General features: G+C 37.3%; 1 protein-coding gene across 2 annotated transcripts in view; it reads right to left on the bottom strand.

Moving 5' to 3' along the window:
- The window catches only part of LOC128653621 (uncharacterized), a 90,102-nt gene that overhangs the window by 36,026 nt on the left and 26,491 nt on the right, over positions 1-27,585 (bottom strand). For both annotated transcript variants that reach the window (XM_053707013.1, XM_053707012.1), the window contains exons 7-10: positions 12,470-12,627; positions 11,529-11,632; positions 8,552-8,776; positions 3,437-3,522 (exon numbers count right to left, since the gene is read on the bottom strand). In XM_053707013.1, coding sequence (XP_053562988.1) covers positions 3,437-3,522; positions 8,552-8,776; positions 11,529-11,632; positions 12,470-12,627 — 573 coding nt within the window. The remainder of the gene's footprint in view (positions 1-3,436; positions 3,523-8,551; positions 8,777-11,528; positions 11,633-12,469; positions 12,628-27,585) is intronic.

Genomic DNA, 27,585 nt, shown 5'->3' with positions numbered 1-27,585 from the left:
TCCTTGCTGTCCTCCCTGGGTACAGCGCGATACGCTTCCGCTGCCCTACCGGCTAGCTTGCCTGCTAGCACCGGCACCCATACGGACTGCTCCAAATCATGTAACTCGCACAGTCTCTCAAAATCCTGTAAATACCCATCGATCTCATCCTTCTCCTCACAAAACATTTTAAATGCATGGTATGGGATTTTGGGTCTTACTGGGTTGCTGAGTGCGTCCAAAATGGATTCTGCTCGGGAGGATGCATTCCGCGGACTGTACTCCTGCACATCTGCCATTACCACGGATAGCATATCCCGTGGTACAGGTTGGGGTAAAAATTCCAGCCTGGTCCTCATTTCCCTCTGGTATAGGGTCTCCTCCATGGCTGCTGGAGGCGTAGCGCTGTGAGCTCTGTCTCCCTCCATCAGCTAGGCAATTAATATAGCCTTGGGTTTGCTGCTGCCTATCTTTCCCCTGACTTCTAGCAGTTCCTTTAACGTTTGTCTCTTTAGCTTAGAATAATCCATCTCCATTCACTTCGGTCCCTGGTACTCCTTCCATCTTAGTCAGTATTGTAGTAATCCCCCTCTTCCTGAGGTTACTGGCTTGTGTAGTTGCTCTTCTGGGCGATAAGGTTCATTCCGTCGCTTGCCACCAATTGTAACGGTACCAACAGGATACCAAGGGTTAACACCAGATGAACAATGTCCTGCATAGGGAATCAGTAATTCACAACCCAGCCAGTTTTCAGGTTTAAAACAGAATGACATTTATTAAAAGGCTATGCCTAGTATTTATGCAGGTCTGACCCCCCAGATGGGGGGTTGAAAAAGAATGTTGTACATTAGATGGAGGGCCCACACCATTAGACAGATCACATTACTGTACTTAGGCAGATAACAACTTAAACACAAAACACATTTGGCTTTTCTTATCACCTAGGCATCTGCTCTCTGAGGGTGATTAAACAATGGACTGTTTATCACTAACTTTAATGACAGTACACAATAGCTTCTTAAAGTTGAACACAGTTAACTCCTTCAGTTCTGACCGAAGGGTCTGTCACATATACATAGCACACAATAAAGCCTATAGACAACCTTTCTTACATTATAGTCCAGAAGTGGCTAGGTTTGTCACACATAACTTTCAACTTGTAATATGAGAAATGCTTAGCGAGGCTGCACTATCCATTTATATTATAGGGAGCGCTTAAGGGATGTTGCTGCGCTAACCATTCTCTGGTTATTATGTTTTCCCATGAACATTGTAATACCAGTTTGCACACTTATTTTAGCTTGGTCCTGCGATATTGATAGTGCTGCCTGAAATATTAATAGCACTTCACTTGTAATCTAGACCAAGGTAAGGACATGCACCTCTACTAGACACCAGGGATAATGGATTTATAATAAAATGAATAAATAAAATATTTGGAGAGCATAGGAGTATATGAAGACATCATGCCATAGAAGTACCCAGAAAATGTGCTGCCCCCATAACCTCGTTACCCTTGGTACAAATATACCCCTAGCTAGGAAAACCAGCTGCTGAGCTCAGATCTGCAATTTTGTAACTCTGCGTTTCTCAAGAAAGCTAAATGTACAAGTAAAAGAAGAAGCCATATTTCTTATAATAGTGCTGGAATATTCCCAAGTGTCATCCTGCTTAGCCCAGGTGGATCTTACATGAGGATCCCACGGCCTCTCTTGTCTGGCCATATTGCTAGAAGAGGGTTAAGGCTTACTTATTCTGCAGGATAGCCTTATGCACAATATCAGGATTTCCTGAATTCCTTTCCCTACCACTTGTGGTGGGAGATTATTTCATGTATTAATGATGCTTTCTGTAAACAAATGCTTTTGCAACTTTAAGTTGCATGGTAAGCTCTATTTTAATCAATGAAGCTAAATCTGGGGATACCAGCACAAACAGAAAAAAAAAAAAAAAAACTGTTAAAGAAAAATAAAGAGAAATTAAACTGACACAGCTTTGTCAGCTTTGTAAGAGTGAGAGAGGACTGTGAGAGAAGATACTTCACAAGGGTAATAGAGTCTTTATGACTCTCCCCTATAGAAAGCCCTGGAATGGATGTGGCCGGCCCCTGTAGACACCTGTCATTCTACTCAATGAGACAACCTTACCGTAACAAAAATGATTTTTTTTTTAACATTGCTAGCAGTATGCTTTTGATGTGTGAGATATCATGTATTTTAAAATCTATAGATGTTTATGGCAGGAACAACCCCTAATGAAACACTGGAAAATATAGTTAAAGCAAGACTCAATGAATTTTTAACATGATTTTGTTTTTAGAATGAGTCCCCTTGGCTACCTCATGAGTGAATCTAGGCCTCTGACTATTTGGAATATGCATCTGAAAGCAGCCATTTTGTTTTAGCTATATTGCTTTTTAAATCTGTACTTATTCGTTCCTGCCAGGTTTGTCCCTCTCCACTTATAGAGCTTTGCGAGTTGCCCTAATCTGTCAGTAAGCATTGATACAGCCTTACCTGTTGTGCACAAAAAGGCTATTCCCGCCACATTCAATTCTAATATATTTTACTTAAAGGGACAGTCAACACCAGAATTTTGGCTGTTTAAAAAGATAGATAATCCATTTATTATTATTACCCATTCTCTAGTTTTGAATAACCAACACAGTTATAATAATAAATGTTTTACCTCTGTAATTACCTTGGTATCTAAGCCTCTGCAAACTGCCCCCTTATTTCAGTTCTTTTGACAGACTTGCATTTTAGCCAATCAGTGCTGACTCCTAGTGGTGAAAAACTGTCAAAATGCATTCAGATTAGAGGCGGCCTTCAAGGTCTAAGAAATTAGCATATGAACCCCCTAGGTTAAGCTTTCAACTAAGAATACCAAGAGAACAAAGTAAAAGTGATGATAAAAGTAAATTGGAAACTTGTTTAAAATTAAATGTCCTATTTGAATCATGAAAGTTTATTTTGGACTTGACTGTCCCTTTAAACATTTTTTATTATTATATACAAAATGACACTTATTTAAGTGTTGCTCTTTCATGTATGATAAAATATTTTGTCTTTAATGTCCCTACTACAATTAACACAGATAATATGTAGGTTCATGCACTCTATAATCCTGCCAGCCTAGGATTCTACATCCTTTTACCCAATAATTATCCCTTTATCCCTTTGCTGTTTGCTTTCTTCTATATATTGATTCCATGGGGTTAACCCCTTTTTGAACAACTATATTTTTGAATAATCAAAATCTTTTTAACCATTGTTTTTTTTCCTGAGAAAACATTGTTTTCCAATTTTATTTTTCTAGAATTCTATTTGATTGTACAAGAACAAATTGCCTTTTAACCCTTAATTGTTCATTTCCTCATTCCTTAATTTGTTCTGTACCCAAGGTTTGTTGCAGCCTGGAAGCAGTTTTTTTGTAAATCCTGACTGAAAAATAATACCTGGGAGTGGAGATGTACTTGGGATCTGGATGAGGTTCATAGTCTCCAAAAAGGGCATTAGAGTCATCAGCAAAAGGACCAATTATCTGTTGAAGGAAATTAAATATTCTTACCAGGTTTATTTATAGTTTGGTAACAGCAGACAGACAAACAGGATACGGGTTACCTTAGTATTGCTATAAATAATAAACATCAGTGTTAGCACCAGCATTTGAATCTTGCTATAACAAGTATCATTTTAAAATGATATCATTTAACATCATGTAAAACAAACACACAAATATTTAATTAATATCAATAAGGTTATTAACATGTTTAAGAAAATTCAGAATCAAAGCTATAAAATGTTCTTTGAACATATCTGTGCTAATTTCTCCTCCTTTCACAGCCTGTTGACAGGAAATAATTTCAAGTAACTCTATTGTTTAAATCAAGGATGGCTAACTGGGGGCCAATGGGTCACATGTGGCCTTCTGCACTTGTTTCTCAGCTCCTGGGGGGAAAAAAAGAACGAAGAAAGTGCGCCATAATTTTTGTGTTCCTAGGAAAGAGCTTTGGGGACGACTTCTGGTGGGTGGGCAAGCAAGGTGGTTACAACTCAAAAGGAACATATAGAGCAGACAAGGTTACCCTGAAACTTTGCCTAAAATTTTATTAAGAATTAAAGAAAATCTCAGCTGCATATAAAGCTTAGCTTTGATTTAATTCATTCAATATAAAATCAATATGGTGCTGAAATCAAAATGTTAGGATAACATCTAATATGTCTTGCCTAAAATTTGCCCTGAGCCCTTGGACAAATTTAAGAGATACATTGTGTGTTTAACAGCTATACATTTACAATATATGCGGCCCTTAGGCTTCTAAACTATGGATCTGTGGCCCCCATGTGTTGGGAAGTTTGCCCTTACTAGTTTAAAGGGACATGAAACCCAAAAAATATCTTACATGATTCAGATAGAGAATACAGTTTTAAAAAGGTTTCCAATTTACTTCTATTATCAAATTTGTGCAATTCTCATGTTATTCTTTGTTGAAGAGATATCTAGATTGTAGCGTGCACTTGTCTGAAGCACTACATGACAGGAAATAGTGCTACCATCTAGTGCTCTTGGTAATGTATACCATTGTTGCAAAACTGCTGTCATATAGCGTTGCAGACACGTGCATACTCCTGAACTGATTTTCAACTATGGATAACAAGAAAACTAATAAAATTAGATAATAGAAGTAAATTGGAAAGATGTTTAAAATAATGTGATCTATCTGAATCATAAAAGAAAAAAATGGGGTTATGTCCCTTTAAATTTTGTTATTAAAAAAAAGAGAGAAGTGTCTTGTTGGTTTTGATAATTAGGGTGCATTTTTTAAATGGCTCTGGGTGAAGGAATGAATATTAGAACAAATCTTAGTATGTGTATTTATTATTAATATTATTCTTAAGGAAACATTAAACTAATCATTTAATATCTTCATAAAATGTTTAATTATGGAAAATGAAACAACATTAAAACTATGCAGTCATTATTTGGCCTGTTTTTTGCAGCAAAATACCTCAAACTTACAACCAGAGAGGCTGGAATGTCTCCATCTTCGGTGTTGGGGAAATTTACCTGAGCCTGTAAAAATCTACACATTTACATCTTACCCCAATTGTTTACAGCACAGGTGACAAGGAACATAGGCCTAGATTTAGAGTTTGGCGGTAGCCGTGAAAACCAGCGTTAGAGGCTCCTAACACTGGTTTTAGGCTACCGCCGGTATTTGGAGTCACTCAAAATAGGGTCTAACGCTCACTTTCCAGCCGCGACTTTTCCATACCGCAGATCCCCTTACGTAAATTGCGTATCCTATCTTTTCAATGGGATTTTTATAACTCCGGTATTTAGAGTCGTGTCTGAAGTGAGCGTTAGACATCTAACGACAATACTCCAGCCGCAGGAAAAAAGTCAGTAGTTAAGAGCTTTCTGGGCTAACGCCGGTTTATAAAGCTCTTAACTACTGTACTCTAAAGTACACTAACACCCATAAACTACCTATGTACCCCTAAACCGAGGTCCCCCCACATCGCCGACACTCGAAAAAAATTTTTTAACCCCTAATCTGCCGACCGCCACCTACGTTATCCTTATGTACCCCTAATCTGCTGCCCCTAACACCGCCGACCCCTATATTATATTTATTAACCCCTAATCTGCCCCCCACAACGTCGCCTCCACCTGCCTACACTTATTAACCCCTAATCCGCCTCACTAACCCTATCATAAATAGTATTAACCCCTAATCTGCCCTCCCTAACATCGCCGACACCTAACTTCAATTATTAACCCCTAATCTGCCGACCGAATCTCGCCGCTATTCTAATAAATGTATTAACCCCTAAAGCTAAGTCTAACCCTAATACTAACACCCCCCTAAATTAAATATAATTTAAATCTAACTAAATTAATTAACTCTTATTAAATAAATTATTCCAATTTAAAGCTAAATACTTACCTGTAAAATAAATCCTAATATAGCTACAATATAAATTATAATTATATTATAGCTATTTTAGGATTTATATTTATTTTACAGGTAACTTTGTATTTATTTTAACCAGGTACAATAGCTATTAAATAGTTAAGAACTATTTAATAGCTAAAATAGTTAAAATAATTACAAATTTACCTGTAAAAGAAATCCTAACCTAAGTTACAAATAAACCTAACACTAGACTATCAATAAATTAATTAAATAAACTACCTACAATTACCTACAATTAACCTAACACTACACTATCAATAAATTAATTAAATACAATTGCTACAAATAAATACAATTAAATAAACTAGCTAAAGTACAAAAAATAAAAAAGAACTAAGTTACAAAAAATAAAAAAATATTTACAAACATAAGAAAAATATTACAACAATTTTAAACTAATTACACCTACTCTAAGCCCCCTAATAAAATAACAAAGCCCCCCAAAATAAAAAAATGCCCTACCCTATTCTAAATTCCTAAAGTTCAAAGCTCTTTTACCTTACCAGCCCTGAACAGGGCCCTTTGTGGGGCATGCCCCAAGAAATACAGCTCTTTTGCCTGTAAAAAAAAACATACAATACCCAAGCCCCCCAACATTACAACCCACCACCCACATAACCCTAATCTAACCCAAACCCCCCTTAAATAAACCTAACACTAAGCCCCTGAAGATCATCCTACCTTGTCTTCACCATACCAGGTTCACCGATCGGTCCAGAAGAGCTCCTCCGATGTCCTGATCCAAGCCCAAGCGGGGGGCTGAAGAGGTCCATGATCCGGCTGAAGTCTTCATCCAAGCGGGCCAGAAGAGGTCTTCCATCCGATTGAAGTCTTCATCCAAGCGGCATCCATCCGGAGCGAAGCGGCAGCATCCTGAAGACCTCCATCCTATCAGCCAATCGGAATTCGAGGGACGCCATCTTGGATGACGTCATTTAAAGGAACCGTCATTCGTCGTTCAGTCGTCGGCCAGGATGGATGTTCCGCGGTGGAGGTCTTTTTTGTACTTTAGCTAGTTTATTTAATTGTATTTATTTGTAGCAATTGTATTTAATTAATTTATTGATAGTGTAGTGTTAGGTTAATTGTAGGTAATTGTAGGTAGTTTATTTAATTAATTTATTGATAGTCTAGTGTTAGGTTTATTTGTAACTTAGGTTAGGATTTCTTTTACAGGTAAATTTGTAATTATTTTAACTATTTTAGCTATTAAATAGTTCTTAACTATTTAATAGCTATTGTACCTGGTTAAAATAAATACAAAGTTACCTGTAAAATAAATATTAATCCTAAAATAGCTATAATATAATTATAATTTATATTGTAGCTATATTAGGATTTATTTTACAGGTAAGTATTTAGCTTTAAATTGGAATAATTTATTTAATAAGAGTTAATTAATTTCGTTAGATTTAAATTATATTTAACTTAGGGGGGTGTTAGTATTAGGGTTAGACTTAGCTTTAGGGGTTAATACATTTATTAGAATAGCGGCGAGATTCGGTCGGCAGATTAGGGGTTAATAATTGAAGTTAGGTGTCGGCGATGTTAGGGAGGGCAGATTAGGGGTTAATACTATTTATGATAGGGTTAGTGAGGCGGATTAGGAGTTAATAACTTTATTATAGTAGCGCTCAGGTCCGGTCGGCAGATTAGGGGTTAATAAGTGTAGGCAGGTGGAGGCGACGTTGTGGGGGGCAGATTAGGGGTTAATAAATATAATATAGGGGTCGGCGATGTTAGGGCAGCAGATTAGGGGTACATAGGGATAATGTAAGTAGCGGCGGTTTACGGAGCGGCAGATTAGGGGTTAATAATAATATGCAGGGGTCAGCGATAGCGGGGGCGGCAGATTAGGGGTTAATAAGTGTAAGGTTAGGGGTGTTTAGACTCCGGGTACATGTTAGAGTGCAGACGTAGGAAGGGTTACCGCATAGCAAACAATGGGGCTGCGTTAGGAGCTGAACGCGGCTTTTTTGCAGGTGTTTGGTTTTTTTTCAGCTCAAACAGCCCCATTGTTTCCTATGGGGGAATCGTGCACGAGCACATTTTTTAGGCTGGCCGCGTCCGTAAGCAACTCTGGTATCGAGAGTTGAAGCTGCGTTAAAAATGCTCCTTTTTTGGAGCCTAACGCAGCCTTTATCTGGACTCTCGATACCAGAGTTATTTTTATGGTGCGGCCAGAAAAAAGCCGGCGTTAGTTTTTCGGGTCGTTACCGACAAAACTCCAAATCTAGGCCATAGATTCTATTAGATTTTTTTAAAAGGGTTGTCCCTGTGCTAACAAAATAACAGTGTTAAATAATTTTAAAACTTTTCTTTGCAATACAGAGCTTAATTGCTGATATATTATATGAGTTCCAAATGTAAATAAAGTTGTATATATTTTTATATATAAATGTGTGTGTACGTATGTAGATATGAGTGCACATTACTGAATGTTTGTATACTGCATAACACACATGCTAACAAGCCATTAATGCTGTTTAATTGCTGAGATATATGATGTATCTACACATTACCATAGCAATAAGATGAATTATTTGCCTTCTTGCAACTTAGTACAGTGAGGATTACAAAGTAACATACCCCAATCTTTTTTCCTCTGATGCTTTCCAAATCCAGAGGCAAAAGATTCCCCTTGTTTTTCAGCAGGACAAAACTCTTGATAGCAGCCTCCACAGCAAGATCTCGATGCTCTTGGGTTTGTACAGAACTGAGGTCCAGGGAGCTATATGGATTCATGTCTGGTGGGTCAAATTCTCCAAGCCGCATACGAGTATAGAATAAAGGGTATAGCCGCTCCTTTACCATCTGAGAGCAGAAACAGACAAGCTCAGTGCAAATCCTCTTATTGCAAAATAACACACAACACGTGGGCGAGGGGTATTTATTCATAGTAATATGGAAACGTACACTCTTACCGTAGAATTTTATGTTTTTGTTTATTTCAGGTTTTACATTTTAATAGCATCTGTTATTGAACAGACCTATGTTCTAAGTTTTTAAAAACATTTCGTACAGATCTTCCCTTATAGGGACATAAATATGCTAGAGCAGATATTATTGCATTACTGTTTTCAGAAAAGTATGTGCTTAAAGGGACAGTCTACAATATTTTGTTAGAAAAGATAGATAATCCCTTTATTACCCATTCCCCAGTTTTGCATAATTAACACCGTTATATTAATGTACGTTTTACCTCTGTGATTTCCTTGTATCTAAGCCTCTGCAGACTGCCCCTTATCTCAGTTCTTTTGATACACTTGCATTTTAGCCAATCAGTGTTGACTCATAAATAACTCCACAGGAGTGAAAACAATGTTATCTATATGGCACACAGGAACTCTCACTGTCTGTGAAAACTGTCAAAATGCACTGGAGATAAGAGGCGGCCTTCAACGGCTCACACATCTTTATGAGCCTACCTAGGTTCAGCTTTCAACAAAGAATACCAAGAGAACAAAGCAAATTTGATGATAAAAGTAAATTGTGAAGTTGTTTAAAATTGCATGCACTATCTGAATCATGAAAGTTTAATTTTGACTTGACTGTCTCTGTAGCCAATGCCAACCTGGTACCACTGATTAACTGGCAACTGGTGGAGGAAGAAGAACCGGCACCCATGGGTGTCATGCACACTCTAAACCAGGGAGCTAGGTCCTATTTTTAAGGAGCCAGTAGCTCCCTGACGTCTGGGATTGTCGAGCTCTGGCCTATGCCAATATTGTTTTTTTTACATGTGAATTGAGCATACACAAGAACTTTAACATAGAAAAGAAAAACATACAAATAGCTAAGAAATACCAAAGGAAACAAAGTGTGGAATTTGAAAAGTGCAAAAATCCTTTAAAAAAAAAAAAAAACAACTAAAAATGAGTTCAATAGAATAGCATTATTGAATTGCCCCATGCAAGATAGAGGAGGTGTTTACATGGGCCACATGAATTAGAATAACTTGAGATAACTGGGTTATCAGATTCATAGGGTTTAATGGAAAGGGTTTTAAATAATTATTGGAAAGCTTTTTGGTGGGACTGGAATGAAGGACACTTGCCTAAAAAGCTATAGGTTTGAGACATCAAATAGAGATAAATTCAATGCATAACAAATCTACCAATAGGTTATTTTACATCTAGACCTTTTGTCCTAAAAGATAGGACATGGTTTTAGTTTATATATTTTTTTTTTAAATTTTAATAACTTTATGATAATTTACAAGGAACATTGTAAAATAAATATAACTAATAAAAACACATTTTAAATAAGACAAATGATAAAATAAATATGGTGTTTGTTCAACCTTTGAGGGTAAGATAACAATATAAAAATAAATCAAGCCATCAGAGATTGGAAGTGCATAATATTATATAGACTTTGTCCACAACCCATATGTAAAATAAGAATACAATAAAATATGGTAGGAGCAATTTATACTGATACTTAAAGGGATACTGTACCCAAATTTTTTCTTTTGTAATTCAGAAAGAACATGCAATTTTAAGCAACTTTCTAATTTACTCCTATTATCAATTTTTATTCGTTCTCTTGCTATCATTATTTGAAAAAGAAGGCATCTAAGCTTTTTTTTTGTTTTAGTACTCTGGACAGCACTTTTTTATTGGTGGATGGATTTATCCACCAATCGGCAAGGACAACCCAGGTTGTTCACCAAAAATGGGCCGGCATCTAAACTTACATTCTTGCATTTCAAATAAAGATACCAAGAGAATGAAGACAATTTGATAATAGGAGTAAATTAGAAAGTTGCTTAAAATTTCATGCTCAATCTGAATCACGAAATAAAAATTTTGGGTACTGTGTCCCTTTAAAGGGATGGGAAAAGTTGAAATTAAACTTGATTCAGATAGAACATGTCATTTAAAGACAAATTTTAATTTACTTCTGTTTTTCTAAATGTACTTAGGTCTTGTGGTATCCTTTGTTAAACAAGAATATGTACATATCCTACACTACTAGTAGCAAGCTGGTGTTTTGCAGGGTTTAAGCACACAGTTGTATATAAGCAAAAGTGCCATAATAAAGTGCTCTACAATATTAAAGCATTTTCTTTTTTAACTTTATATCCCTTTAAATACTGGCCATGGTGCGGGGGGGGGGGGGGGGGTTAAAATAAACTAATGCACAATTATGTAGTCTAAATAATATCAATAAGTGGTATGGTGGGGGGGGGGGTGCTGACATTCAAGGCACCATCAATATTTATTTTTTATACTTATTTATTCATTTTATTTTGTAGTTGATATCTACAATCTGTAGTTTCCTCATATTTCTTTATGCTCTATACATTATTAGTGTCTCCAGATGGTGTGTTCTTGATAGGAAGTTTTTAATGCATTATTACAAACACCTTATTTCATAAAAAATAAAATACAACTTTGTTTGAGAATCATATAATACTGATGTTTTTTATGTGAATGACACAGTATATCAATATTTCAGATTTTTTGCTTTCTTCCCTACTCTCATGCAATACATGCGATCATTGTCAATTTGTAGTCCAGTAAACATGAGAGTACAACACGGAATCCCACCCTCACCTTACCTGAATTGTGATGTTACCACTTGCTACTGCATCTCCAATTCTCATAAATACATTATCTGCCAGATTAATTGCTAGTTCCAAATTGCATCCGGAGTTTACAGCAGCTGAATTTGGTGAAAACAAAACACACAAGAAAAAAAAAAAAAAAAGACTTAAAAACGCAGATGATTGTAAACCAGCATCAGAAGATCTTTCCATAACTACAGCAAATATAGGACAGGTGACATAACCACTAGCACATTGAACAAACATATTGCTTACATATGTATATCATTCTTCACTAGTGCTGCCACACATAGCACATTAGTCCTGTTGTCGGAACTCTATAGCCTACAGTGCGATCATTTTATATTGGAATTGTAAGCTAAGGACCGGCTGTCAAACTTGAAAAGAACCAACTTTTTAGTGGGTTTACACAAGTATCTTACATTCATTAAATGCACAGTCTCTGTATTATGTTACAACATTTGTGCTTAGATCTAATATGTTAAATAAAATGTAAACAACAAAACAAAAAAGATATGAGCTTTCTAAATTAGTGTCCATCAACTTCAGTCTTTAGGACCCACTACCAGGCCATACAAGGCTGGATTGGGATACCAGGAGATTTCCCGGTGGGCTGGAAATCTACAATTTAAAGGGGTTATTAATGGATGCAATTAGGTTTTAGAGTGCATAAGAGGTTAATTGTATTTACTGAGCGCTAAAAATCCATTAGTGGGTCTTGAGGGGTAAAATGGAAGAACCCTAATCTAAATAATGTAAGTTTCTATTTCCATTATTTAGCAGAACCTTGTAGTTTCAGCTTTGCCAACAATAAAATAGTAATTGATGTTGATGCTATCATTAGTAGAGTTTTGGATATTGTCTTCATGATGAAATGATCTCCGATTATATATATCATAAGTTCTGCACATGGATTACCATATTTAATGACTCACCTACTGCAGTCTCAAGGAAACTGCTGGTATAATTGTGCATCATCTGGATAAATTCAATGGCTCCCTCATCACTCACCACGTAACCACTGAACCCCCACTCTGAGCGCAGGATGTCTGTAAGCAGCTTCTTGTTAGCGCAAGCTGGAACCCCATTCACCCTATGAGAAGATCACTGTTCTAAATTCACCATACAAGTACTTTTTAATGCAAGAGTGGCATTTTTAGAGTCTGCAATAAATGCTGCTCACTTTAGAGGATATTACTCCATTATGAAAAACTGAACGCAGGATAATTACCTCCAACATGTTTATTCTTAATCAATGCACAATGGTGTACTCAAATTATGATTGCAGGTGTGAGACAAAGCTAACTCTACAATGTTGCTGGTTATAAGTTGAGTGGTTCTTCAAAAGGCCTTATAAAGCCCCTAGACTGTTAGCACCAATTCATATCTCTATAAATCTGTTTTCTTTATGGGCCATTAATACGTGCTTAGATGTGGAAATGGCTGTTTTAAATGTGATTTATGTCTAAGCAGTTCATTGGCTTTAGATCTTTAGTGGGTCCTATTCAAGGTCTTATTGATAAGTTTATCTTTGATCTACTACATACACTGTATTTTATTATATTTTACAAATGATATAAGAAGTAGACATACTGTGTTAAAGGAAAATAAGAATCAAACTTTCATGATTTAGACTGTTCAATTTTAAACAACTTTCCAATTTACTTCTATTATCTAATTTGCGGCTAGATTACGAGTGGAGCGGTAGTTTGTTTTCACGTTCGAACATTAAAACCGCTAGAAGTACGAGTTGAAAGTAAAAAGTTTGCTCTCTCACGCAGGGGTCAAGTCCTAAAAAAAAAGAGTGGGAACTCACCAATGTCATACCGCCGCCCCCACACCTCCCTGCGGTTGCCATGGCATCATCTGTTTGTTGTGCGGCGCACCGTGCACCAGGATTGCTACTCTGCTCATGTCTTGTACACCTGTGCCTCCACCTGGGTGTGAGCCTGCCGCTATTTAAGGTAATCTCCTTCAGTCTGTAAGTGCCCTAGTATAGGTTTGCCTCTGTGTACTATTACTATTATGCTTTATTGGATTGCCTGCTTGTTACTGAAACTTGCATTGCCTATTGACCATTTTACTGCTTAACCCTTTTGATACTCAGAAAGATTGGACTATCTGCTTGTTACTGAAACCTGCATTTCCTAGTGACATTCCTTTGCTTAACCCTTTCATTCTCAGAAACAATGGACTGCCTCTTCTCACTGAACCCTGCACTGCCTGGTGAGCATTCCTTTTATTTTTGTGTTTCTCAGGGACATGGCACTGTCTGCTTACTTCTGAACCCTACTCAGACCTGTGACCTGCTCCTCATTAACCCTTGCAGCTTGTGGTGTTAACTGTTTCTGTACTTCCTCATTCTATCAAACTGTTATACTTAGTTCTGGGATTTTTCCACTTGATGCTGGGATAAGAAGACTTCTGGCCACAATTGGTCTGATAAGGAAATATCCCACGTACATTACAACCAAGATTTCCACCCCCTCATAATTAATATTGTTTTATACACACATATAATCTCCCTTTTGCAGAAAGTAACAATAAAACTTTTATTGGAAAGTGCAGGACTACATTACTCTACAAGGAATCAAAATAAAACTGACATAATGAAATAAATATGGTGTAACAACGTAAAAATTGAACTAACTAAATAATCAACACAATCTGTGATAATCTTGCCATCTTTGGCGATTTTTAAAAACTAAAAGACTATATTATAAAATATTCCACAAATTAGAATTACGTTGCTCCTGCTGTACAGGATGGTCGACTTTTTGAGATTGATTATCATCTGCACTACGATGTTTGGACAGCCATTTTGAGACATATGGTAAAGGATAATTTTCAAAGAACAAGAGAGCACCAACGCCGTTAAGTAAAACAAAATTCTTTATTTCAAAGGTTAAAAAATGTTACAGGACAGCAGTACCCTGTAATTAGTTAGATCAAGTGTAGAAAAATTGGCTTACGCGTTTCAGCATATAGCCGTAGTCATAGCCTGTCATTTTGTAATACACTTCGGTTTAAAAAGTACTGCCTAAAATATTATTGGTTATCCAAACTCCACCTCTAACTAATTAGCCAATGCCAGGTTGGGATTTTGTTGTTAGTGTTCAGCACAGTAATTGATTGCGAAAACATATGTACACAATAAACCCTATTAACAGGGCATATGTGCTGACAAATAACAAAACAAAACTCAATATGAAAGATACATTGTGGATATAAGTGAATGATGTATTCTAAATAAACTGTGTGTCCTATTACCCTCCGTTAAGCTATGTTGCTATTATAGTGGGTAAGTTAGTATTACTCTCTTGTAACATATTCCCTAGTTACTCTCAATCCTTGTTGGAGTATAGCAACCATTATATATAGTAGTTGGTTGCTTGATACAATATACAAAATACTCGGTTAGTAAGGATAGGTACAATGTAATATAGTTAACTATTAGATTTCTTTGTTTTAATATTTGTGGGAAATTGTTGTAAGAAAGATATAGAATAGATAGGATGTTATAATTCTCAAAATGTCTGAGTATAATGGGAAAGGGGTGATTCTATGTTATCACTGTTTTGACTAGAGAGAAATTATTATATGAATATAAATAACAAGGACCTCAAAGGAACGGAATACTGTCTTCTTTCTTGTTCAGACTATAAAAATAATTGACACAGTTACCAAATTTATTCCCAGTAATTTATCAAGTCGTATTTGGAGTTCAGACCCTCTGGATATCGTGTTCTGAGTCTGAACATCCAAAATGCTTCTCTTTTAGCCAACAATTTCTCAATATTACCTCCTCTTTTGGGAAGTTTTACTTTTTCTATCGCACACCATCGCAAGGTGTGTATAGATCCCTTGTGTCTGTTTTTAAAGTGACATACCAATGGAGTGCTAGACTTTCCTCTTGTGATGGTTGATAGATGTTCCCTTATTCGGGATTTTATGTCTCTAGAGGTGAGACCTATATATTGCATCCCACATTCTATGCAATATAGTAGATATACAACCTCTGTAGACATACAGTTCATACATGACTTTATCTTAAAAGTTTCTCCTGTCACATTGGAGGAGAAAGTTTTTGTTCTAGTCAAATGTTCACATGGTTTACATTTATTATGCCCACAGGGGTACATACCATTATTGGTTAACCATGAAGAAGATCTGGCAGTCTCAGTTTTTAGCATTGTTGGTGACAGCAGTGATCCCAATGTTGGACATTTTTTGGAGCTGCATCTAATACCTGTTTTGACAACTTCCACCAGTTTTTCATCAGCTTCCAAAATATGAAAGTGTTTCTTAATTATATTTACAATCTCAGGATATTGATTGCTATAATTGGTGGTAAAGTTGACCCCCTTAAACATTTCTTTGCCTGTGCCTTTTTCAGTTAGTAGGGATGACCTATTTATTTTGTCTACTTCTTTTCTCGCTTTCCTGATTACCATATTGGAATACCCCCTCTCTTTGAGTCTGTTTTCCAAAGCAATTGCTTCCTGTGAGAAATCACTTTCAAGAGTACAATTTCTCTTCAGGCGAATGAATTCACCTTTAGCTACCGCATGAGCTGTATGCTTCGGGTGACAACTCTTACCATGAAGCAATGAGTTGCCTGTTATTGCTTTTCTATAGATCTTAGTAACAACCTGTTTGTCATGGATGCCTTTAAGAGTCACATCTAGATAGTTAATTTCATCAAGACCAGTTTCAAAAGTGAATTTTAAACCTATTGGATTCTCATTCAGTCTATTGACAAATTTTACCACATCCCCTGCCTCCCCTTTCCATATAAAGAGGAGGTCATCAATGTATCTTACATACAAGAGGATGTCTTTTTTGTATTCATTTCCATCTCCAAAGATGTGGAACTGCTCCCACCAACCTAAAAATAGGTTGGCATATGAGGGGGCAAATTTTGCCCCCATAGCAGTTCCACATCTTTGGAGATAGAAAATATCCTGGAATTGGAAAAAGTTATGGGAAAGTAAAAACCGTGTAACTCTGATGATATATTTCTGAAAATCCAATGAGAATTCTGTGTAGTATTTCAAGAAAAATTCTATTGCTCTTATACCATCGTCATGGGGTATCGAGGAGTATAACGCCACTGCATCCACAGTGACCCAACAATAGTTCTTACTCCATTTTGTGTTTTTCATTATATTCAATACAGATTTGGTATCCCTGATGTAAGAGGGTAGAGTCTTTACTAGTGGATTTAAGATAGAATCTAGCCACTTTGAGAGATTTTCAAAGATTGACCCAATTCCACTTACTATTGGGCGTCCCTGGACGTTGTCCAAAGATTTGTGCACCTTTGGAAGGTGGTGGAACTGGGGTATTTTAGGATGTTCTACATACAGACATAATGCTGTCTCATTATCAATACACCCCAGCTCTACACCATCGTCCAATAGGTGACCAAGTTCCTCTGCAAATTGTTTAGTGGGATCCTTTCGTAGAACAGAATAATTGGCCCTGTTGTTCAATTGTCTCATTGCCTCATCTATATACATAGATTTATCCATTACCACTACTGTGCCGCCCTTATCTGCATTTTTGATGATTATATTATCATCTTGTTGCAGTGTCTTTATAGCCATTCTCTCTTTAAGAGAGATATTGTGTTTGGGTGCACTGTTATTGGTTTTCAAATTAATGAGATCTCTCTCTATTCTTGAATGAAAGGTTTCAATTATGTCCCCCCTTGATTGAATGGGATAAAATTTAGATTTAGATTTCATATGTATTCCCCTTGTGATGTTACCTTCATCATTAGTTGTCTCCATTCTTAGTTCATCTAGAGTTGTTACATCACATGTTTCTAAGAAACTAAGTCTATTTGAACTATCACTAATATTGATGTTTGTAACAGGAATGTCTTGGCAGGTATTATCCTGTCCAGAGAAATGTTTTTTTAAAGTGATGTTTCTCACTAATCTATTTACATCTATCATTGTTTGAAATATATCAAACTCCTCAGTGGGGGCAAAAGTTAAACCCAGACTCAATACTTTTATTTGTTCTTTACTCAATATTTTCTTAGAAAGGTTAATTACATTCCCTATTTGTATTTGCTGGTGGCCTTCTGTCCTCTCAATTGATACCTGTCCTTTGACTTGTGTTGTGGCCCTGGAACTGCTGATAGTGCTGGATCCCTGGGAAAAACCTGTTCTATATCAGAAGAGTGTGACCCTTGCATATTAGTAGCTGTAGGACTCTGTTTTTTGTTACTATTCTTGTTAGGATTTTGTCGTTGTTCTTTTGGTCTAACTACTAATGGTTCTGAAACTTGCACAGTGTTAACATTTTTAAGTATTCCTACAATGGAGTCATGTTGTCCCTCACTACCAGAGGATCTATCTTCAGAGGAATAATCAGGTTCGCTGTCTGAAAATGACACTGTCTTTCCTAATTTATTAGATTGTGTATTTTTGTTTTTATTCTTATTTTTGTTGTTGTTTCTACCCTTACTAGAATAATTGGTTCTCTGTCTGAAACTGGCCCTTTGTTTTTTATTCCAAATATAAACAGTTTTTGTGTCATAGTCTTCCTTATCCCTAAGATACTTGGAATGTTTGTTTTCCATTACTGCTCGCTTATTAGTGGCTAGTGTCTGCCTAAGTAAATCATCATATTTGAGAAAATTCACATCATCCATTCTTTTGTTCATTTCTAACTGTAAAATATCAATTTCTTTTCTAACATGCAATAACTGATTTTTCTTGTAATTGACAAGCAACAACATTAATCTGGATGCACATTCTGAGAGGATTTCATTCCAAGTGTCTACAAAGTCAGTGTAAAGGATCCCATAAATGCACAGGGGGACCCATGAGACTGATAAACATAAGAGAAGATAGACGTCCAATGCCAAGTCCACTTCTAATCGGTGATATCACAAAATTCATTGTACTGAAGCCCCTTTCACAATCACCAGATGTAACAGGAAGACTATCAACTGCTGTCACAACAGGTTTCAGATTTTCAGGAACCTCAGTACCATTATTGTCAATGTAGTCTCTGAAACCCTCACAAATTGATTTGTAGTTAAGATGGAATCTTTTACAAAGCTGCCCCAGTTTCATTTCACCTTCAAACCAAGGACAATCTACATTGATTGGCCAGCGTTCAGAATTTAAGATGTTAATCTTAGAAACCAGAGTTTTAAATTCATCTGACTGTGATGAAGCAGCAGGTCTATTACTTGCAGTCAGTGCATAGAGACTGGAGCATACGTTATCCACTAGAGATTGATAAAACTGAGGGATATTTATTCTCACTTGGCTCCTTGATTTCTCTAAAGTGATGGTCACATCTTTGAAAACCCTTTTCTCCATTGATTCCATTACTTCTTTCAAATGTTTTCCTGGCATATCTTACAATTTTTCAATTGCACGAATTGACCTGTTAATCAGCTGATATGCTCTTGGAATGTGATGTCATCTCTTTGTAGTGCTTCTGATAACAGTTCCATTTCCTGAATGGCATCTGCAACTCCTGTCAGGGTTGACAAATAATCTTCTGATGTCAGAGCCTTGTTAAGCCCTCTAAAGAGAGATTTCTGTTTACTGTTATGAGCTGAACTTAAGTTTGCTTTCAAAAAATGACTATGCAATGTAAGGTATGACTCCAAAACTGCTCGTATTGCTCTCTGGCTAGAAGCAACCCCGCTAAATGAAAAAAACTTTTCCAATTTTAAGAATGTGTACTTCTAATTCTTTTGCACATTGAGAGAGCTCATACAGATTTTTTGGTGACTGATGATACACAGCATACGACTTTTCAAAAAATTATGTTATATGATTAAGACCAAGAATAGAATCAATAGTATCTAAAATACTCAGTTCAAGTCTGTGGCACAAGTAGTGCCATTTCACAAGCTGTGGATATTTTTTACTGAGTTAACACCTGACTTTCTGCCAAGCATTACCCTTGCACCATCCCTACATGCTCCAATCCAGTTTTTAGCAAGAAAGACTTTACTGAAGCCATGTTTACAAAGACAATCCAGAAGAGTGGCTTCAATAGACTGTGCATCTGCCTTTGGCAAATCAAGCAAATCAAGAAAGAATGTGATTGGGCTTTTCCCATTGACAGAGGCACGGACATAAATACAACTGAATGTGAAGAGACTGTTGTAGACTCATCAATATAAACTGACATTTTGGAGCCTGTTTAACAATTGTTTTGCAAAGCTTTTTCCTCATTTCACTGGCAATACAATCTATTATTTGTGCATACTGAATAGGAGCTACTGTAGTAGCTTAATTCATACAAACACATTTTTGGTGACACTGTGATCTACTGTATCTGCACATGCCCTGGAAATAACTGATGCACTAATTCTAAATCTCCTACCAAACTTATAGATTGAGCCTACAGGCCCCTCCTCTCTCTGAGGACATATACTGCTTTTTTTGCTCACCAAACCCCCTTTTTTCATTTAAGAAGCACTTTACATTTATACATGGAATAAATACACGCTAAAGGCTACATTCGCCTGTCTCTCACTCAGTGTTCCTACCTGGCATCAACTGGAGCATACTCAAGTATCTGGTTTATCATCCTAGCTGAGAACATAGTTATATTTCTACCCTTTAATATACTGACATACTTGGATTAGAATGTCACATTCTACAAAAAAGAAACACAGACCGCAGCTCCCACCCAAAAGGATGGTGATAGATCAGTTTAACCTCACCGCCTCTGAACTGCAAACTAAAATTGAAAACCCAGATTCTCCTAGATCTGAGTCTGCTGACTTTACATTATCTGCTACGCAGGGCATTCAACAATCAACTATTGTGGCAGTCAACCCTGCTTTTATACTTGACTCCCTGAAGTATCTTCTAGATGCCCACCACGCATCATTCTCAGCTAAAGTTTCTGCATCAACTGCTGAACTGAAGCAGGAAATTTCTTCCACTAATGAACGTATTGGTATTCTGAAAAGGAAGTATGATGATCTTGCTACAGAACAAGCTAATGTCCTGACTTATACACAACATCTTTTGGACTCTCTCGACTCTAGAAGAAGGTAAAATAGCAGACATAGAGGACAGGTCTTGGCGCAACAACCTAAGGATCTGAAGTGTGCCAGAGTCAGTCTCCCTGTCTGACCTTCAACCATACTTAAAAGACCTCTTTCACCATCTTGCTTCAATCACCACTGACTGAGTACACACTTGATCAAGCTCATTGCTCACTTAAACCTAAAGGCCTCCCTAATGGCCAGCCACGTGATGTCATAGTCAGACTTCATTATTTCACTTACAAAGAAAGAATCCAAAGAGCTCATCTTCGCAGACCTACACTTCCGGACAAATTTAAGGACTTACAAATATTCCCTGATCCATCTATGCGGACACTGCAACAACGGAAAACCTTCTCAGAAGTCACTCTTGCATTAAGAAAAAATAACATCAGATACAGGTGGGGCTATCCCATTAAGCTGCTGATCTTTAAGGACAATCAAATGCACACTATTCTGAAAGCCTCCAAGGGTATTGAACTTCTACAATCCTGGAACTTATCCAACATTCAAACAGCCAAACCACAGGGACAACCACGCCAGCTGAGGGCCACAGCTCCTGACTGGTCAGCTCTTCTGCAAAGACAACGACCCGGCTCAAGACACTTGAACGGCAGTCCATCTTGTAGGACTACACCTGAATAAACCAGACTCTTAGTCTCCACAAGACTCAAGAACAGAATTTACTTCTTCTGTATCTCACTGAGGATACAGGAACTGTTGTTAGTATAGATGGTATATTATCTTGTCTATCATTGGACCTAGGTCCTAGACTCCCTAACTTATTTGTATAGGCCTCCCTCACATTTTCAGGAGGACTTGACAAAGGCACTTAAACAATTGACTTCTTCCTACGCAACTGGATACCCAAATATTAAAGCTGTCATTTGCACCCCAGACAACGCCTAAGTGCGTTCTGATATTAGCCTCTTCTCAATTTTTCCTGAACTTCTAAGAAATAACACGGTGACCATTACTTATAGTATGATACACTGCCTTTATATTGACAGGTTTTCTACACTTTGTGATGTTTATACTATGTTCTTGTTTACATATTCCAGAGTTAAAACATTCATTATTGTTCAAAATGTTATATACTGTTATATGTACTGGACGCTCAGGATGACTGCCTATACAACGGAACTATAAATGTTGTTATTGAACTTTGAACACACTCTGGACTCTTAAGCAGTCTGCCCATTGAGCAAAGTCAATTATGTACGTAAATGCAATTTTGTGTATGAACAATAATTCCTTCTATACCCTGTTTTGACCTATCAGAAATACAGAATAATCAGTAGTTCCTATAGTTTCTCCCAAACTTCATTGCGCAAATACCCAGACCACTCACAGGCTAGATCTTTGCCCTATATGGCATTAAACAACCACATCATATCTACTAATAGCTTTATTGAGCGTTTGCTCCAGGAAACCCATATTTTCAATTATCTACATTGTATATTTTTGTTATTAATATGTTTATTCTTAATCTCATACTTAAGTGACATGCTGATATTTACTGTTTATAACCACACTCATCTTCTTACTTGAACACTGAACAGTATTTACCCTTTCTTCTTACCATACACTCACATTAACAGGCGAGACGGCTGTTCTATTATCCCTATCCTTTTCTCCCCCTCCCCTTGTTCTCGGAGCAAGTAACAAACATAGCTCAGCACCTGAATAAACCCTCCTGGGTAGTGCACGCTGGACTAGGGGTCACGGCCAAGGACCCAAAGTATATATAGCACAAAGTTCACATCCAAAGCACAGAACAGCAACGTTTTGGGCTCACACGCCCTTAATCATGCATGGTTTCTGAGTACAACTATGTTACCTTTAAAGGCTGATTCAACCAATACGAGTAAAATTTAACTAATAGGATTGTACATAAAATTTAACTATACCTAAACCATAAGTGTACTACATAGACATTAAACACTCCACCTAGTGGATAAACATAATAATAATAATTATTATTATTATTTATTTGTAGAGCGCCAACAGATTCTGCAGCGCTATAAAAGGCGGAGTACAACAAAACATTTATGGGGATCAAACGGGTAGAGGGCCCTGCCAAGGGTCGCACTGTTGTAGTCAGCTCTTAAGAAGGTGATCTACAAAGAGCTGGACTCTTAGGCTTACATGCTAATGGGGTTCAGGGGATAGCAATGGAGGAGAGGAACTGGTATAAAACATAATTTATGTAAGAACTTACCTGATAAATTCATTTCTTTCATATTAGCAAGAGTCCATGAGCTAGTGACGTATGTGATATACATTCCTACCAGGAGGGGCAAAGTTTCCCAAACCTCAAAATGCCTACAAATACACCCCTCACCACACCCACAAATCAGTTTAACGAATAGCCAAGAAGTGGGGTGATAAGAAAAAGTGCGAAAGCATCAAAAATAAGGAATTGGAATAGTTGTGCTTTAAACAAAAAAATCATAATCACCACAAAAAAAGGGTGGGTCTCATGGACTCTTGCTAATATGAAAGAAATGAATTTATCAGGTAAGTTCTTACATAAATTATGTTTTCTTTCATGTAATTAGCAAGAGTCCATGAGCTAGTGACGTATGGGATAATAAATACCCAAGATGTGGAACTTCCACGCAAGAGTCACTAGAGAGGGAGGGATAAAATAAAGACAGCCAATTCCGCTGAAAAATAATCCACACCCCAAAACAAAGTTTAAATCTTATAAAGAAAAAAACTGAAATTATAAGCAGAAGAATCAAACTGAAACAGCTGCCTGAAGTACTTTTCTTCCAAAAACTGCTTCAGAAGAAGAAAATACATCAAAATGGTAGAATTTAGTAAAAGTATGCAAAGAAGACCAAGTTGCTGCTTTGCAAATCTGATCAACCGAAGCTTCATTCCTAAACGCCCAGGAAGTAGAAACTGACCTAGTAGAATGAGCTGTAATCCTTTGAGGCAGAGTTCTACCCGACTCAACATAAGCATGATGAATCAAAGACTTTAACCAAGATGCCAAAGAAATGGCAGAGGCCTTCTGACCTTTCCTAGAACCAGAAAAGATAACAAATAGACTAGAAGTCTTTCGGAAATCTTTAGTAGCTTCAACATAATATTTCAAAGCTCTTACCACATCCAAAGAATGTAACAATCTTTCCTTAGAATTCTTAGGATTAGGACACAATGAAGGAACCACAATCTCTCTACTAATGTTGTTAGAATTCACAACCTTAGGTAAAAATTTAAATGAAGTCCGCAACACTGCCTTATCCTGATGAAAAATCAGAAAAGGAAATTCACAAGAAAGAGAAGATAACTCAGAAACTCTTCTAGCAGAAGAGATGGCCAAAAGAAACAAAACTTTCCAAGAAAGTAATTTAATATCCAGAGAATGCATAGGTTCAAAAAGGAGGAGCTTGTAAAGCTCCCAGAACCAAATTTAAACTCCAAGGAGGAGAAATTGACTTAATGACAGATTTGATACGAACCAAAGCCTGTACAAAACAATGAATATCAGGAAGATTAGCAATCTTTCTGTGAAACAGCACAGAAAGAGCAGAAATTTGTCCTTTCAAGGAACTTGCAGACAAACCTTTATCCAGACCATCCTGGAGAAACTGTAAAATTCTAGGAATTCTAAAAGAATGCCAGGAAAATTGATGAGAAGAACACCAAGAAATGTAAGTCTTCCAAACTCGATAATATATCTTCCTAGACACAGATTTACGAGCCTGTAACATAGTATTAATTACGGAGTCAGAGAAACCTCTATGACTGAGAATCAAGCGTTCAATCTCCATACCTTCAAATTTAATGATTTGAGATCCTGATGGAAAAATGGGCCTTGAGATAGAAGGTCTGGTCTTAACGGAAGAGTCCAAGGTTGGCAAGAAGCCATCCGAACAAGATCCGCATACCAAAACCTGTGAGCCCATGCTGGAGCCACCAGCAGTACAAACGGACGCTCCTTTAGAATCTTGGAAATCACTCTTGGAAGAAGAACTAGAGGCGGAAAGATATAGGCAGGATGATACTTCCAAGGAAGTGACAATGCATCCACTGCCTCCGCCTGAGGATCCCTGGATCTGGACAGATACCTGGGAAGTTTCTTGTTTAGATGAGAAGCCATCAGACCTATTTCTGGAAGACCCCAGATTTGAACAATCTGAAGAAATACCTCTGGGTGAAGAGACCATTCGCCCGGATGTAACGTCTGGCGACTGAGATAATCCGCTTCCCAATTGTCTATATCTGGGATGTGAACCGCAGAAATTAGACAGGAGCTGGATTCCGCCCATACAAGTATCCGAGATACTTCTTTCATAGCCAGAGGACTGTGAGTCCCCCCTTGATGATTGACATATGCCACGGTTGTGACATTGTCCGTCTGAAAACAAATGAACGATTCTCTCTTCAGAAGAGGCCACGACTGAAGAGCTCTGAAAATCGCACGGAGTTCCAAAATGTTGATTGGTAATCTCGCCTCCTGAGATTCCCAAACCCCCTGCGCTGTCAGAAACCCCCATACAGCTCCCCAACCTGTCAGACTCGCATCCGTTGAGATCACAGTCCAGGTTGGAAGAACAAAAGAAGCCCCTTGAACTAAACGATGGTGATCTGTCCACCACGTCAGAGAGTGTCGTACAATCGGATTTAAAGATATTAACTGTGATATCTTTGTATAATCCCTGCACCACTGGTTCAGCATACAGAGCTGAAGAGGTCGCATGTGAAAACGAGCAAAAGGGATCGCGTCCGATGCAGCAGTCATAAGACCTAGAATTTCCATGCATAAGGCTACCGAAGGGAATGATTGAAACTGAAGGTTTCGACAAGCTGAAATTAATTTCAGACGTCTCTTGTCCGTCAGAGACAAAGTCATGGACACTGAATCTATCTGGAAACCTAAAAAGGTTACCCTTGTCTGAGGAATCAATTAACTCTTTGGTAAATTGATCCTCCAACCATGTTCTTGAAGAAACGACAAGTCGATTCGTATGAGATTCTGATAAATGTGAAGACTGAGCAAGTACCAAGATATCGTCCAAATAAGGAAATACCACAATACCCTGTTCTCTGATTACAGATAGAAGGGCACCGAGAACCTTTGAAAAAATCCTTGGAGCCGTTGCTAGACCGAACGGCAGAGCCACAAATTGGTAATGTTTGTCTAGAAAAGAGAATCTCAGAAACTGAAAGTGATCTGGATGAATCGGAATATGCAGATATGCATCCTGCAAATCTATTGTGGACATATAATGCCCTTGCTGAACAAAGGCAGAATAGTCCTTATAGTTACCATTTTGAATGTTGGTATCCTTACATAACGATTCAATATTTTTAAATCCAGAACTGGTCTGAAGGAATTCTCCTTCTTTAGTACAATGAATAGATTTGAGTAAAACCCCATACCCTGTTCCAAAACTGGAACAGGCACAATTACTCCAGCCAACTCTAGATCTGAAACACATTTCAGAAACGCCTGAGCCTTCACTGGATTTATTGGAATGCGAGAAAGAAAAAATCTTCTTGCAGGTGGCCTTACCTTGAAACCTATTCTGTACCCTTGTGAGACAATGTTCTGAATCCAAAGACTGTGAATCGAATTGATCCAAATCTCTTTGAAAAATCGTAATCTGCCCCCTACCAGCTGCGCTGGAATGAGGGCCGCACCTTCATGTGGACTTGGGAGCTGGCTTTGGCTTTCTAAAAGGCTTGGATTTATTCCAGACTGGAGACGGTTTCCAAACAGAAACCGTTCCTTTAAGGGAAGGATCAGGCTTTTGTTCCTTATTCTGACGAAAGGAACGAAAACGATTAGCAGCCCTATATTTACCTTTAGATTTTTTATCCTGAGGTAAAAAAGTTCCTTTCCCCCAGTAACAGTTGAAATAATAGAATCCAACTGGGAACCAAACAATTTATTACCTTGGAAAGAAAGAGAAAGCAAAGTTGACTTAGAAGACATATCAGCATTCCAAGATTTAAGCCATAAAGCTCTTCTAGCTAGAATAGCTAAAGACATATACCTGACATCAACTCTAATGATATCAAAGATGGCATCACAAATAAAGTTATTAGCATGTTGAAGAAGCTTAACAATGCTATGAGTATTATAATCTGACACTTGTTGTGCCAAAGCCTCCAACCAAAAAGTGGAAGCTGCAGCAACATCAGCCAAAGAAATAGCAGGCCTAAGAAGATTACCTGAACATAAATAAGCTTTCCTTAGAAAGGATTCAATCTTCCTATCTAAAGGATCCTTAAAGGAAGTACTATCTGCTGTAGGAATAGTAGTACGCTTAGCAAGAGTAGAGATAGCCCCATCAACTTTAGGGATTTTGTCCCAAAACTCTAATCTGTCAGATGGCACAGGATACAATTTCTTAAATCTTTTAGAAGGAGTAAAAGAATTACCCAGATTATTCCATTCCCTAGAAATTACTTCAGAAATAGCATCAGGGACAGGAAAAACTTCCTGAATAACTGTAGGAGGTTTAAAAACCGAATTTAAATGCTTAGTAGATTTAGTATCAAGAGGACTAGAATCCTCCATTTCTAATGCGATTAAAACTTCTTTAAGCAAAGAACGAATAAATTCCATTTTAAAAATATGAAGATTTATCAGTGTCAATATCTGAGACTGAATCCTCTGAACCAGAAAAATCCTCATCAGAGACAGAATCAGAATGATGATGTTCATTTAAAAATTCATCTGAGAAATGAGAAGTTTTAAAAGACCTTTTACGCTTACTGGAAGGAGGAATAACAGACATAGCCTTCCTAATAGATTTAGAAACAAAATCTCTTATATTAACAGGAACATCCTGATTAATAGATGTTGATGGAACAGCAACAGGTAATGGAATATTACTAATGGAAATTTTATCTGCATTAGCAAGTTTATCATGACATTCATCACAAACTACAGCCGGAGGAACAGTTACCACAAGTTTACAACAAATGCACTTAACTTTGGTAGGACCAGCATCAGGCAGCGTTTTTTCCAGAAGTAGCTTCTGATCC

The sequence above is a fragment of the Bombina bombina genome, chromosome 3 (genome assembly GCF_027579735.1).
Source record: "Bombina bombina isolate aBomBom1 chromosome 3, aBomBom1.pri, whole genome shotgun sequence".
In the NCBI taxonomy this organism is placed as follows: Eukaryota; Metazoa; Chordata; class Amphibia; order Anura; family Bombinatoridae; genus Bombina; species Bombina bombina.
This window is presented reverse-complemented; position numbering and strand designations above follow the sequence as displayed.